Source organism: Lissotriton helveticus, chromosome 12, assembly GCF_964261635.1.
Source record: "Lissotriton helveticus chromosome 12, aLisHel1.1, whole genome shotgun sequence".
Taxonomy (NCBI): Eukaryota; Metazoa; Chordata; class Amphibia; order Caudata; family Salamandridae; genus Lissotriton; species Lissotriton helveticus.
Genome location: NC_136073.1, coordinates 560,412,632 through 560,428,586, shown reverse-complemented (window position 1 = coordinate 560,428,586; position 15,955 = coordinate 560,412,632). Strand labels below are relative to the sequence as shown.

Below are 15,955 nucleotides of genomic sequence, written 5' to 3'. Positions count from 1 at the left end.
CAGGCAGGGGGATGCAACGCAGCAGGTGAGTTCTACTGCTCGCTGACCCCCTCCTTTTATTTGACTCAGTGGTCAACGCTGGGCCAATAAAAGGGATTTCGCAGGCACTTTTGTAAAAAGTGCAGCCTTTTTACAAAACTGCCTATTTCACATATTTTTTCACAAATCGCGAAATCCTGGAGGGTCTGTTTTATGTCTATGACAATCCTTACCTATGGTCCGGCTGTCCATGGGACGTCAATGAAGCAATGGCCTTTAGTAATGCAGTCTTCTCAAGGCACAAGTCTGCAAATGCAGTTTGAGAAAGAAGAGCTAATAGAGCATATAGTTTACTCTTCACTCTACCAAGTTCAGACCACATACATCTCGTCGCTCTGCAGAAAGTTGGGAAGGCCAGAAATTCAGTGTTCACAAGCCTACCCAAATCTGCAGTTGCAACAATACCACACTGCATACATGTAGGCTATGAAGTCTTTAATAATCACAATAGGTAGTAAAGGTGATAAAATCTTTCTTAGTGTCTAATCATTGGAGCACTTCACAACAAATGGCGCATCAAAACTCCTCCTGAATCCTATCCAACTGTTTTGCCTAAATGTAGCTGTTCACAGGTGCACTAGGAAGTGAAATGGAAAACATACATGAACAATGTGCTCTAACTGGCAGTACAGATAGAAAATGTTAATACCTTACAGAGTCCCATACACGTCCAGTCTTACTGAATGTGGACACCCTTGAGGTATTGACATGAGTCTGTTAGGGAAGCATTCTTTTTTAGGTCAAGCCTAGCGGCAGGGTGCATCCACTGCTCGCTCTGCAAGGCATGCTGTATTAGGGTATGCACTGGAAGCCCCTCTCACTCTCCACCCACATTTGTCATTGACTTGTGTCATTGTCCTTCGTAAATGCTGGCTTCCGATTCATTTGAGGTTTGTTAGTCCTTCCTTGGTACCGCCTTGTCTCCATTTGCTACCGCACATATTGACTGGACCTTTTACTTGGCTCGTAACTCGGTCTGCATTATCTAGTGGGTGAGCACTATTTTCTTTAATGGTCTTTACCTATTCCACCCACACAACACCGCATCTCACTTCTACATTTTTGTTACGTCTTTGTTTGAAATTTGCAGCACGGTCCGCTTTAGTCACCGTGTTGCTTTACTTATTTAATTGGCAGCACAGCAGCCCGCTTTTACATTGTTGTTATGTCATTTTTTGTAATTTGTAATGTGGTCCGCTTTCACTTTAGCAGCCGCGCTTCTTTATTTAATTAATTTGCACAAGCGTAACAGCCTGCTGTCAAGCTTGCATTTTGCTCATTTTACAGATTTTGCTTTAAACACATGACATTCTTAAAGTGAAAGTGTATATGGTGCGCTGCAAATACAAACAAGCAGCCGCCAGAACAACAGGAGTGCAAAGCAATGGAACACAGACGTCGGCAATGGCGGTTGCTTGTTAGTATTTGCAGTGCACCATATGCCCTTTCACTTTAAAAATAGCTGTCGTCCTTCACACCATGTCATATGTAGAATGCCTATCCAAATAGTCTCTTATGATGCGCTTTACGGAGCCCACGCCATTATAAACAAGCCCCTTATGCTAACACTACATTGCTGTCCCCTTTGTCGTCTCCTTGAGTGAGGTAATTTTTGAAAATGCGAGACCTATTGCATTGCAAATTCTTGTTTTAATAATGTTGCTGTTATGGGCTGTGATTTTATGGTGGTTGTGGTTATTATGCTCACATTGCATGGTAGAATTATAAGTAGGCTATATGGTTTTAGGTTTAAACCTATAATAACTGATAAAACCCCACCAAAAGGAAAATAGCCATCACCGGTGTAAACATATAAACACTGAAAAAACACCTTTGCAACCACAAACTAAGAGCCATTTATTTCTTCCTGAGGTGGCCAATACAATGTAACTTTGTTATACAAGGTAGCATCAAGAAACACTAGGCTAGCAGTATTCTGCTTGAATTTTGTTATTTAGGGATATCATTAAAACATGGCCTATTCTTCATTCTGCTTTTTTCAGTTTTGTGGTCTTTGGTCTAAAGATGCAGTGTTTAAAGCATGTTTTAGGTCTTATTCAGTTATTTTATAAACTGTAGAGAATTGGGAAATATCAAAACCATATTTGATATTTTGGCTACATGTGATTTCACTGATGGGTAACATAGCTTGTTTCATGAGAATCTTTCCTAATATGTACCATCACATTTACCCACAGACAGAGAATGGGTGAAATCCTTTGATACATCAGCCCCCTTTCCTAGTGAGTCAGTATTGATTGTAAGTTGATTGTCAAACAACCCAAGCTTCTAAACATTCAATGCAATATGTAGTGACAGGTATATGTGAAAAGAATGTTGTCACCAAGCATCTGAGATAGTGGTGAAAACATGACAGCAGACGTTTGGTAAACATGGAACACAGTGTTAATGGGAATGCTGCTGAAAAAAGCTCCTACCAAGTTTCAAAAAAATAGGAGTGATATTGTTTGTATTTGCAGTAATTCAGCTACATATGTGAAAAGATTGTATGATGGTCTGTGAAAATCGATACCTGAGCTGCAGTGCTTCCCTGTAAGAGATCCTTGCAACTTGCTAGATGGTATGCTGAAAGCATCTTTACAAGCTCCAGAGTTATTGAAGAATGCTATTGACTTTGTAGTCCATTCTGGTGCAGTAAAAATTTATTTGGACCTCATATACCCTGTGCATACATTATCTATACACATGCACTATCAGTGCAGAAAGCAAGCAATAATTAAAATTAAATTAGAAATCCATAAACACCAGAAAAACACTGTCTCTGTTGTTTTAAATGGCGCAGAAATGTATAAACACTGATAATCACTGTTTTTTAAGGTATTGAAAAAACTGAAAAACCCCCACCAGAATTTGCCAAAAATAGAAACTGATAACAGGAAATCCTAATTATAAGCTAGTGGTAGTATTGTTGCAGGTCAATTGAGGCTAATATCAAGCTTGGAACAATTATGTATTGGTATGGGACACTGGTTACTGAAGTCACTTGAAAATTGCCACTCAAGCAATCAATCAAGTCATATTTATAGAGCATGCTCTAGTCACCCGAGAGGGTATCCAGAGGCTTGCTGGGTCTTCAGTCGAAGAGCCAGTTCTTGCGCCCTTTACTTAAATCGGTCAACGATGGTGAGATGCAAAGGGAGAAGATGTTCCAGGCTTTGGTGGCGAGATGGGAGAAGGAGCATCCTCTGGCATGGCAGCAACATCTACGGGATCTGTGCAAGAGTGAGGTGTGTGAAGCGGAGGTTCCTGGGGGAGTCAGTGAAAGTGAAGGCAGTGGTTAATGTAGTTGGGCCCTTATTCGTGGAGGACTTTGTAGACGTGGGTTAGGAGCTTCAAGTTGTATCTCTTCTGGACCTGGAGTCAGTGGAGGTCTTTCAGGTGCTAGGTGATGTGAATTCTCTTGGGCAGGTTGAGGATCGGTCTAGTGGCTGCATTCTAGATCATCTGGAGACTTTGCATGAGTTTGGTTGTGGTGCCTGCATAGAGTGCATTGCCATAGTTCAGTCTGCTGGTGATAAGGGCCTGCGTTACCATCATCCTGGTGCTGGTGGAGAGCCACTTGAAGATCCTGCAGAGCTTGTGGAAGCAGGCTGAGGAGACAGCTTTGACCTGACGTTTGGGGAGAGTTTGCTGTTGAGGATGATGCTGAGTTTGCGGGCATGGTCTGCTGACGTGGGGATGGGTCTGAGTTCCGACGGCCACCAGGAGTATTTCCAGAGGCGGTGTGTTTGCTGAAGATGAGAACTTCAGTCTTGTCCAGTTTGAGCTTCAGGCAGTTGTCCTTCATCCAGGATGAGATATTCTTCATACAGTTGTGGAAGTTTGTCTTCATTGGCGTGGGGTCAGCTGAGGGGACGGGCTGGGTATCATTGGCGTATGAGATGATGCTGATGTCATGCGATCTAAAAATGTCTGCGAGTGGTGCCATGCCACTATTAAACAGTGTGGAGTTCTAGCAAATGTGCTTGTGCTCGCTGTTGGCACTAACCTCAATTATAGGGCCGCTTATGATGAGTTGGGGTACATAGGTACCAATTACAAATATTTGGCCATTGAGCTCAACTTCTCTTGTAACTGGCTAGGAACCCTATCCTTTTATCACCAATACTTCCGGAACAAAAAGCATTAAAATACGTTGTTCAAGATCCTTCATTTCCCAAAGATTATTTGTACAGTAACCCTCCTCTTTAGAAAATGTAATTTAATTTCTATACAGACTTTTGCTAATGTGACTAATCCTAGTGTGCAGTAAAATACACAGTTTTGCCCTCACAGTTTAATATTTTACTTGGAGGAGAATCCGCCCTCAAACACTATGTGAAGTTGTCCTGAACACCCTATAATGCCTGATCAACATTTCTTCCATTTTCTTTCAATAGTTCAAGATTAACGGTTCAAAATGATAGTTATGTTATATTTATCAGTGAATTTTAGTGCTTTGATAGGTGGCACTTCATATTATAACTGGTTTCACGTGCAATCATCACAAGTTGCATCTGCCTCAAATTTATCATGTTGTAATGACTTAGGGCCAGATGTAGGTAATCCGATTTTACCGATTCTAAAATACCGAATTTTACCGAATCGGTATTTTAGAATCGGTAAATGGTATGTAGATAAAAATTCGGTAAAAAATACCGAATCGATAAAATTCGGTATCGGACAATCGGAAAATACCGAATCGGTATTTACCGATTCTGTATTTACCGAATCGGTATTTACCGATTCGGTATTTACCGAACCGGTATTCCCCATGCGCTCCTATAGGCCTTTTGGCCCATAGGAATGCATTGAGAATACCGATTCGGTAAATACCGAATCGGTAAATACAGAATCGGTAAATACAGAATCGGAAAGCTAACAAAAGTGAAACTGAAGTAGGCAGCCAATCAGGTGCTACCACCCTCCCCCTCCCTCCCAGGAAGTGGCTACACAGGCAGCTGCAACTAATTAGAAGCTGCTGGAAAGGCAGTTGGAGCAGAGCTGAGCAGCAGAAAGGGTTTTGTGCACTTTTAAAAGTGTAAAATGGCAAGCAGCAAGGAAAAAGAGCAGCATGAGAGGAGGAGGAAACTCAAATTCAGCAGCATGGAGTTGCAGGTCCTTGTGGGGGAGGTGGTGAAGGTGCACCACAAACTGTTTGGCAGGCAGTCCCTCACTGTTACAGAATCTGCCAAAAGAAAAATCTGGCAGGACATTTTGGACAAAGTAAATGCAGTTGGGGTGACTAGCAGAGACACAGAGGACCTTAAAAAAGGTTTTATGACCTCAGGAGCCAAACCAAAAAGAAAATGGCAGAACATCACAAGCAGGCATCAAAAACTGGCAGAGGCAAGAACCCAGCACCCCCCCCTTACTGCCCTGGAGGAGATGGTGGCCTCAACCATTGAACCAGACAGCGTCTGCGGACTGGGAGAAGTAGACAGCTCAGCCAGGACTGCAAGCAAAAAAGGTAAGACAAATGCACAGCACCCCCCCCCCATACCATCATCCTTACCTGTACCCTTAGTGGCCAAGTGAACCCCAGTCCAGTACTGCTAGCACTATACAGGGCCAATGCATGATGCGATATCTAGTCAGGAAATGTAAAAACATGTCACAAAGCACAACAACCAACTAGTGAAGGAAATGACTGCATGGAGAAAATAGCCATTGTGATACATATTTAATTGTAGTGACTGTGAGACAGTAGCGCTTAGCTAATATACGCTCATATGTCCACAGGTGAAACGTCTCGCAGGCGTTCGCAGGAGACTGAAGGCATACCACCTGAGAGGGAGGAGAGTCAGGAAGCAGGTCCAACTACCCACACCGTACTTCAGGACACAGGTGCATCAAGTAGCCATCCTCCAGCACAAGACACAGAAATGCCTCATGATTTCCTGGCGTCCCCTGGCAGATCTCAATCCCCTCTGTTGCTGTCATCCCCAGAAATACCAGAATCACAGCATGATACCACACCTGCATCACAACCAAGCAGGAGGCATGTTGTGGCCCCACTCCTAGAAATGGAGTCAGCAGCAGCTGACATGGAGGGGTAGGAATCACACAACTTGCCTGCAGATGTCACCTCTGGTACAACGCACTCCAGTGCAGGGGTGGGCCATAGTGGTGCAAGACGCCGCAGAGTCTAAGAGAAGCCAGCAGATGCAACAGTTGAGGGTCCAAGTGTATTCCGTGGCCTGGAGGGGAGCATGGTGAGAATACAGAGGATGCAGGGAAGAGCCATCCAGGCATGCCAATGACAAATGAGGTCCCTGAACAGCAACATAGGTGAAATAGGAAAGGGCATCAGTGAGCTGGTACAGGTCAACAAAGAGAAGGTATCAGGGATGCGCGGAATTAGCCACTCTGTGCAGCTGCTATGCACCAAAATAGACACTGATTTCGAGGCAAGGCGCAAGGAAAGGCAGCGTGCTCATGGCCAAAATAAAGCCATCAACCGCCTGGCCACTGCCACATCCGTGTTATGCAGGAGAAGCAGTAACATGCAGGAGGCTATGACCCAAAACACCAATGAGGTCACTAAGGGCATGGGCAGGATGACCAGTGCTCTTGAGGCGCTGTTAAATGCCCAAACTGCACATACAGCTGCTCTGGATGTGCCTGTAAGTGAGGAGAGCACTAGCAGGAGCAGCATAGGAAGCACCCGAGTCCCTGAAACTAGGAGGAGCAGACGCCACGCTGAGGCCACAGGCCAGCAAGACAGTGAGCAGGGTGAGCAACCTACAGGTGTTACAGGGAAGCGAGGAAGGAAATGACTTTTACAGTTCATGTTGAGGTGAACCAGGACTGACATCATTGCAGTTAAATACTTTCAGTTGCACAGTTGTGCTTTAATTACCTACCTCGTTACAAAATTAAACTACATTTGCTGTATACTCCACCTGTCTGTGTCTCTTTACTTACTTAAAAGTAGTTGCGTGTTATCTCATCCCGCCTGTGTCTGCCATCAGTTGGTGTTGCAACTCCAGATGCGTGTGGTTCAGGCACTGCTTCCTCATCGTCATGGTCCTCATAATCTGAGAGATCCACTGCTGTGCCCTTCTTGACCGCAAGGTTGTGCAGCATTGCACAGGCTGCTATCATCTTGCAGCAGGTGATTGGTGTGTATTGGCGGGCACCTCCACTCTTATGGAGGCACCGAAACCTGCTCTTCCACATGCCAAAGGTGCGCTCCACAATGTTTCGGGTTGTTTTGTGGGCCCTGTTATACCTCCTCTGACTTGGTGTTGTAGAGTTGAGGTAGTGAGTGAGGATGAAGGACCGGAGGGCATATACACTGTCCCCTAATAGTGAGAGAAAAACACATTACTCACATGCACACACACACATACACCTGTATTATGTATCAAGGGATTTTCACACAGTGTGTTACTTAGCAAGTATCCTTCTCCAAATTCCCCCGCTGTCAGGCGTGCGTAGATCCCACTGTTGTGGAAATGTAGGAGTCGTGGGTGCTCCCGGGGAATTTGGCTACTAGGTAAGTGATCATGTAGTTGGAATCACAGATCACCTGTACATTTATGGTGTGGGTGGACTTCCGGTTCCGATAAATGTACTCCGTGGCAGATGGTGGGCATATTGGTATGTGGGTACCATCAATACAGCCAATTATGTGTTGGAAATGCGCCATCTGGTAAAATTCTGTCTTTGTCTTTAGCAGTTCTGCATGCGTTGCAGGGAAGCTGATGTATAAATGCATTCTCTGCAACATGGCATCAAGGAATTTTTTGAAAAAACGTGACAGACAGCTCTGGGACACCCCACCTACCGCAGCAACCACACTCTGGTAACTTCCAGATGCGAGCAGGGTAGGCTGCACAGCACCTGCACATGGGGTGGGATGGCGTGTGCCCTTGTGGTTGGATGTTCCAATAGTGGGTGAAGGTCCCTGATTAGGTCCAGGATGGTTTGGGGAGCCAGCCTGTACCTCTGTAGGATCTCTGACTCAGTTAGCTGGAATAGAGTGATCCTCTGCCTGTACACCTGCTCCTCCCTCCTCCAGACCCTCTCACCTTCAGCCTGTAGCCGTAGCCGCCTCGCAATGACATAGAATGCCGCCATTCTGGTGAAAATGTTGCATTTTGGGGCCTTTTTTATACCTTGCACCTGTTTACCACCTTTTTGAATCCATGGTAAATACCGACTCTTAAATACCGAATTTCAGTCAAATTCGGTATTTCTGATGTTCCCTACATCTCAAATACTCATTTTTACCACTTCTTATTTTCCGATTCGGTAAAATTACCGATTCGGTAATGTTTCCGAATCGGTAACTTTACCGATTCGGTATATTTTCCGATTCGGTAAATTTACCGATTCGGTAACTTTACCGATTCGGTATGATTTCCGAATCGGTAACTTTACCGATTCTGTAAAATTACCGATTCTGATGTTTTTCTGTCCCCTACATCCCAAATGGCCAATACCGGTCGGTAACGGCCGAAATTCGGTAAATTCGGCCGTTACCGACCGGTATTGGCCTACCTACATCTGGCCCCTAACCGTTTCAAAACTTTATACGGTGTTGAAAAATGTCACCTCTTTTGCTTTCTCCTCAAAACTTCTTCATGCCACCCTGGAAACAAGCATCCTACTGCCTACCTAAAATTGAATAAAATAACCCCTCCCCCTAAAGAGTTCCTTAAAAAGACCACATCAATCTAGATAGCGCCTTTTTTGTCCTCTGGGAAGCAAAACACCTTGGTTCTTGTCTCTAAATAAGAGTCATTATTTACTTTTAAGGTGAAATTTGGGCCTTTTCTGCTGTCTCTTGGGCTTTGGGGGCTGGTCATCTTACCCCCTCCCCCCCATAGCGCCCCACCCTCTCCTCCCCTTCAACTTGTTGCTTCTGGGATAGAATTTAGGGGCATATTAGCAAGAACCTCGTTAAAATTATCACAGTTTTAGCGGCAGGAAACTGCCGCTAAAACGGCGATAATGGGCTTGCTAATATGCGTTATAGAATTCCAATAGAAGCCCATGTTAGATGTCCTGCACATCTAACCTGGGCTTCTATTGGAATTCTATAACGCATATTAGGAAGCCCATTATCGTCATTTTAGCAGCAGTTTCCTGCCGCTAAAACAGCGATAATTTTAACGAGGTTCTTGGTAATATGCCCCCAAGTTTTTAGTGTGGGCTGACAGCTTTACTCAATCTATGGCACCATAGAAGTTGATAAAGAAGAAAAACAGACCCCTCCAACATCTCCTATGCAGTTTTGCCCAATTGTGACAGTGTACACCCCTGATGGACAGCTCCCCTACATCCTGGGAAGCCAGTTCAATCTATTAGCAAATTCTAACTACCCAATCAAATCTTCAAATATCTGCCACATCTACTTAGCAAAAGGCCATTTCCCAGTCTAGGAGAGAAATCATTCAATTACAAACTTGGCTGTTAAGGGTCCTAATGTTAAAGAAATACGTTATAGTGCCTCTACTAAGAATCATCAAAGAGAAAAGCAATCACAATGACACACCCACCTATCCCGTGCGCTCTCTTTTCTCGTCTAGATGTTATAATGTTTCTTTATTTTTTGCAGTATTTTACCCATTGTAATTAGTCTCCTCAAGGTGTGTGTCCTGTTAATTATCACTTCGTTTTTAATGTTCAGTAGGACTCTCTCAATGTACAACAGATGTTCTTGCCCTACAGTATGAAAAATTCCTTTGCTGCCAAAGTCATAAATTCTTGCCTTCCTAAGTGGCAATTGTTAGTCATATGCTTCAATGGTTTACCAAAGAAGAATGTTTTGTCCACCTTAGCCTATAGGTATGCTGCCCTAACACTTTCCTAAGTTCACATTACTCAGCTTCATTGTAAGGAAACAGGCTTTTTGTTACTATCTGATGATTTTTCGACTCTGAGAGTGCCATGAAGTCTGCTAACCAGACCTCAGTGCCAGTGTTCTAATCAATTACAAAATATATGTTTAATTGGATATCCCAAATTGGCAGGGACTGACTTACTTATGTTCATAGTATATGGTACCCAGGGTACCAAGAGCATGTAAGGCAGGCTGTCCACCCAGGGCTACAGCATTGTTTGAGACAAGGTACAAAAAGGCACCCATCCTGCCACTGCTGACTGGAGGGGCAGTTGTCACACTGCCAGTTCGACTTTGCCATTACCATTAATGGCATAGCCACCACTTCCCTAAATATTATAAGTCTCCCCAAAGGAAGGCCTATAGAGCCCTAACACGGAGAGCTGTATATTATTAAGTAGGACACATATTTTATATGTCTTAATGGCAAACCCCTTATTGTCATTTTGCTTGGCAAAAGTTAGTAGCCCCATTGGCTAACACAGTAAGGTTACCAAGGTGGTCCAGTGAGGTGGTAGAAGGGATGGTCAAGAATGTGTGTAAAAAGGAGCGGTCATATTAGAGAAGTGTCCTTACTGTAGGATGAAAAGCAGTCCTAGTAGAGAAGCCTTAATGGAAACGGATCAGGTTACTAGTAAATCTCATTCCCAGAGTAAGCAGTCCCATGTGGTCTGTGGGAGAAGCGTCCTTTGGACGTCGGTTGATCCGCCTCAGCCTGGCTAACTTCTGAATGGACCTGCGTAACTATGTACTGTATGGTATCAAATTAATTGTGACATTAAACCTTCACTTTCACTATTCAAGTAAAACAGCTTTTAGAAAGTTGCCATTTTCTGACTCAGCTGGTCCAGTGGCCTAAAACGGGCTCTGGCCCACAGACAGATTTCTGCCTCCATGGGGAGTAGTGTGATTGACTCCCAGTTTTTGGCACAATAGCAGCCCACTGCAGGGAGAGGTGTTGCCTCCCACTTGCAGGAAGCCACTCAGGGTGTTAGCCCAAAAGAAAAGCCTCAAAGACAAAGTCGTCTTTGGTGGTCAAATGGCGATAACACTCTAAAGGGGCTGCCCTTTGTTCTGGTAGACAGGCTGGAGACAGGGACAGAGAGGGATGACCTGTGCCCAAACCGGTTTTCCAGTGAGCGTGCAGCCCTTAGATAGCCACAACTCTAGAGTGGGCTACCAAGCTAATTACAGACGAGGAAAGGTTCAGACATCTAGAGAGTGGCCAGAATAGTGCACTCTGGTATTGTCAGGTACCACACATCACTGAAAAGTTGTCACCAAGAGGGGGGGGGAACTTGGTAGGCCATTGTCTAGTGACCACGCTGTCCCCTCAGGGCCCTTTCCTGGGATAAATATAGCACCCCTGTCACCCTGAACCTCAAAACATTGGTACATGGACCGAAGAAAGACTGCCCTGCAGCCCCTTGGACCGCAGAAAGAGAGGCTGCACCGTCTGCTGGACTGCACCACCTGCACCTTGGGCTAGTGAAGTTAGGACTGTACCTGTGGCTCTTGGGTCGGGGAAAAGTCGCACTCCAGTCCCAGACTGAAGCAGTGACTACATGGGTCAGTTGGCTGTTCCTCTGGAACAGCACCAGGGACATTGAAGCTGAAGAAGCCCAAACCAGCACGCTGCTAGCCACCAGAGAAGATTTGCTGCTAGCTGCTGTTAGGCACCCCAAGAGACCGATCCATGATGGCCAAAATTTGCTCTCAAGTCAACCAGCCCCGTAGTGCTGTCAGAGTCCAAATTGGTCACCCAAGAGGGACACTAGCTCCCACTAAAGGATTTCGCTGTGAAAGGAAACTGGTAGCCCAGCCGCAGCTGGCCTTCTCCAGTCTTTAAGCGGACTTCGTGGGAATCCGACTTCTGTTCCCGAAGTCACCCCACACGACCCACGGACCGAGGAATCACCACAAAGACATCCCTGTTGACCTCATAGCAACCATAGCATCCTTGCTCATTTTTTCATCTTGTATCCTCAGCATCAGGACCACTCCATTATTGTCTATGACAGTCGGACTGTAAGGGCAGCATTGCAAACTTTAAATTGACCAATGCTTGTTTGTGGTTGAATTACAAAATGATGAAACCTTTAAAAAACTGTATCTCTAGAACCGTCTGGTGGATTTTGCTCATCCAGGATTCTAAAAATTCATTACACTTTAATCTATTTTTATAAATTGATGTGTTTCTTTTGTTTTGTGTGGCTTTCTTATTGTGTTGTTTTGTACTTTTAAATGCTTTAAACTAAGTTCCTGTGTGCAAGCCCTGCTGCCTGAAGCCATAGCTACCCTGGGTTGAGCTTAAGGTTGTTCAAATGAGCCTGACTGGACCTAAGACTGTTTTTGTGAGTGTATTCCACTGTAAGGTTAAACAGCCATAACATTTATTACACCCAAATCCTCACGATCATCATCATGCTGCTAGTGTCTCAAACTGAATACCTGTTTAACCCCTTCGACGCTCATGACGAGCTGGGCTCGTCATGGCGTAGCCTCCTCGCACGCTCATGACGAGCCCAGCTCGTCACGTAAAGTGCGCTTTCGCAAAACCCAGCGTACGGGCGGAATTCCGCCCGCACGCATGCGGTTAACAATTCTTCTCGTATTATGGAATTGAAAGGATCCTTTATAAAAATGACTACTTCTCTACCAGCCAAATTTGAAACTATGTTGTCGATTAATGCCCTAAATATTTCCTTTACTTGCCTGGTTGAATTTAACCAAAAATAGAGTTCTAGATGGCACACCTATATATTCAGACCTTTGGTCAGCTCTTTTATGAAGTATCTCCAACTGTCATTTAACTTCTCATAGCACTATCTCCCTTAATTGAAACAACCTAGGGAGGCTCCAATTTTAAACCAATTTAAAATTTCCTGCAAAGTGGAAAATTCATGATTTTTTAACAAGAAAGTCTATAGGCCTCGTTTGTTTTCACAAAGAAAGGTCACTGCAACTGGAATATTTGCTTCAAACCCACCCTTTAAAAGGGTAGCTTAGCCTCTTATCAGTTTATATGGTAACTTTTAATTAGACTTGCCAGGTGTCTGCTCTGTGTCATTGTCACTGTACCATCAACATATAGGCATCAGTATGTTATGTAATATTGTGTGTACGTTTCTCAGGCTATTGGGCTTAAACATTTGTTGTTCTTGTTCTAGATAGTTCCGTGCCTTGCAGTCGAGGGCCAGCACTACAGACGTCTTTTTCCACTCCTCCTACTAGCATTTGTAGGACAGGCCACGCAGCAGCAGTTCCGTGTGGCAGGAGCACAGGGGCTGCCCAGATTCCAGGACCCGGGCATACTGTTCAACAAAACGGTTCGAGCAATCAGCACTCAGAGACTTCTACAGGTCAGTCTTAAATCTACTGTTCACAAAATCACGCTGTCAAGATGAACTGCCACCTATGCGTTTCAGGTGCCCATGCCAAGAGAAGACACCTAATATTGTTACCACTCTGGATTTAGAGGCACTTATGCAAGTTCTTTACTGATTTCTAATTTTGCCTTGAACATGTATTTATCAGCTAGTTTTTAAATTGGAAAACAACAAGGTTCAGAGTGCCAGAAGTCAATCAATTTTGAGGGGAACTAAGAAAAGCATAGGTGCCATTCCGAAAAGCATGCTTTTAAAGATGATATATTAACTGAATAGGTCAATAGGCACATTATATTTAGTGTCTTTTTGCCAAAATATCCAATACAAAGACATGTAATTGCATTAAAAACATTAATGATCCTTATTCAAGAATTGCCAGGCTTATGCAAGGGAAATCTATGATTCTCATACATCTCCATGTCTAAGATTCACATAATGAGTGGCCGCTTAAGTCCAATGGGCCAGTAATCCTTCTTAAGAAGTGACAAATGCTGCTGATACCACAAATTGGACAGCATTAGCATTGTACCGCCGGTTATTTGTAATGGGATTATCATGCCATTCCCTTTTTTATGTTGGAGTATTGCAGTAGAGGGTATTGGGATCCTAATGTTCCAATAATGCTTTTATGGTACTTCTGTAATTATTCCCAGTGAGGGCATGATCCTCATCCCTCATAAAAGGGATGGATTCCAAATTTTTGGGCAGAGTGGGCATAATTAAATAGAAATTGGGAATAAACAGTTTAACACATGTAATTTGTATATTTAGTTTTTATAAAAGAATCAACATTTTCATACACACATATATCCATAAAAAAAAGACTTGTAAAGAGGCTGATAACTTGATGATGAAAAATATGTATTTGTGCTTGTTTCTTTGTATTTGTGGCAAAGTAGCCCAAAGCAGAACAGCCAACACATGTTTCGCCCTGTCGCAGCAGACAGGCCTAGTTCCTTTTCAAGGCTGAAAAATACCATTCATACATACAAACGGAAATGAAAACTACTTAAACATAAAAGTGAAAACAAAATAAAGTAAAGATGAGAACATAGTTACACAATGTAAATACCAGCGTACTGCTGCACAATTAGTTTGAAGTGATGCCTGTTTATACCCAGATATATGAAACACCACAAACTGTGATTCACTGCAGACATAGGTGCCTCGCGGAAGCCACAGACGAAGGGCTTGTTATGCGGTGAATGGATGTTCCGCGTCTATCGTGGGCAGGTGGCAGCTGCGGCACCGCAGGCGGATTGTGCCCTTGCGTCCCAGATCGCTGTCTACCTTGTAGCCAATCCTGCATTGCACTGAGGGACTACTCCCACCCTCCCATCCCCTTCCATCAGACGGGTCACTTTGGGCTGAGTGATTCGAGGGGAGTCCTGGGCCTCTATGTTCCATCCTCTTTTGGTCAATCAGCACCCCTGGCTCTAATGACCACATGGCTCATGCCTACTGCCCATGAGGACTACCTCCAAGATCCCTGATAAGGGCTTCTCGCTGGCCGGCGGTGACCCGCCCCTACACTGCGGACCCTTGCCTGACCACTGTAATATCTATGATACTACTTGCTGCTTACCCAGTTTGGTGTGCCTGAGCTACCCATCCATCTCATTGACGTACTTAGCCTTCTGCCTTACCAACTCTTGCGCATATCAGCTGCTCTCTCATTTTTACCCGGCCACAAAGAGTACTATTAGGGGATATCAGCGGAGTGGAGATTGTGTCACACTTTCCTCCTACATAGGACGTAGTATTGACAGAGTGTGGCAGATATATAATGGGGCAGAGTGATCCCAAACAACGACAGTTCTCTTTTGACCCCGCTAGAACCCCTGATGAGGTGGCACTGAGATCCCCATGGAGAGCGCATCTGGTTCATCTACGACTAAGGCCCCCATTCTGGAGGGCGCCTCGGCGCTCCTGGCTGAATTAAAGTCTGGGTTTAAGTCTACAGATTCCCGTTTTGATGCACTTGCTGCCCGCCTGGATGGTATGCATGAACGTATGGATGGCCATGAAACGCGCCTAGATGCTGCAGAGCAACGTGTCTCCCAAGTTGAAGACACCAGTGCTAGCACACTCAAGCGTCTCCAGAAGGTGGAAAAGCTCCTTAAAGCAATGGCTGCTAAAACTGAGGATTTAGAAGCTCGCTCTCAATGAAATAAGAGCTGCATCCCCGGAGTTGCATAGTCAACCAACACTGGCCGCATGAACACTTATGAGGAAAATCTACTTTGTGAAATGTTCAGTGAGGAAGCGTTTTCCTCTGTGTTTACAGTTGAGAGGGCCTAAAGATCCACAAAGACTAGACCGGTCCAGGGTGCGCAGCCCCACCTTATCATCGCAAGGCTGCTTAACTACCATGACTGTGACAGTACTCCACCTTGCCCTAGAACGCAGGCAGCTGCAATATCAGGGCATATCCTTTTTTCCTGACTTCACTCCCTTAGTGCATGATGGCTGCCGCAAATACACAGATGTTAAGCGCACGCTTCAGAGGGCAAATGTGCGCTATGCAATGCTATACCCAGCCCGCCTATGTGTCCAGGTGGATGGCAAGCAGCACACCTTCAGTACTCCTGCGGACGTCGTCACCTTCTGTAAACAGCATGGCATTGGGGTCAGGAGACCAGCCGGCGGCTCACCAACCTCTGCACCCACACAG

General features: G+C 44.7%; 1 protein-coding gene across 5 annotated transcripts in view; it reads left to right on the top strand.

Moving 5' to 3' along the window:
* Positions 1-15,955, top strand: part of LOC144797752 (receptor-interacting serine/threonine-protein kinase 2-like) — a 405,518-nt gene that overhangs the window by 380,396 nt on the left and 9,167 nt on the right. For 4 of the 5 annotated variants that reach the window (XM_078668512.1, XM_078668508.1, XM_078668509.1 and 1 more), the window contains one exon: positions 13,063-13,254. In XM_078668512.1, the coding sequence (XP_078524638.1) occupies positions 13,063-13,254 (192 nt within the window). The remainder of the gene's footprint in view (positions 1-13,062; positions 13,255-15,955) is intronic. The other variant, XM_078668511.1, reaches the window with a different exon arrangement.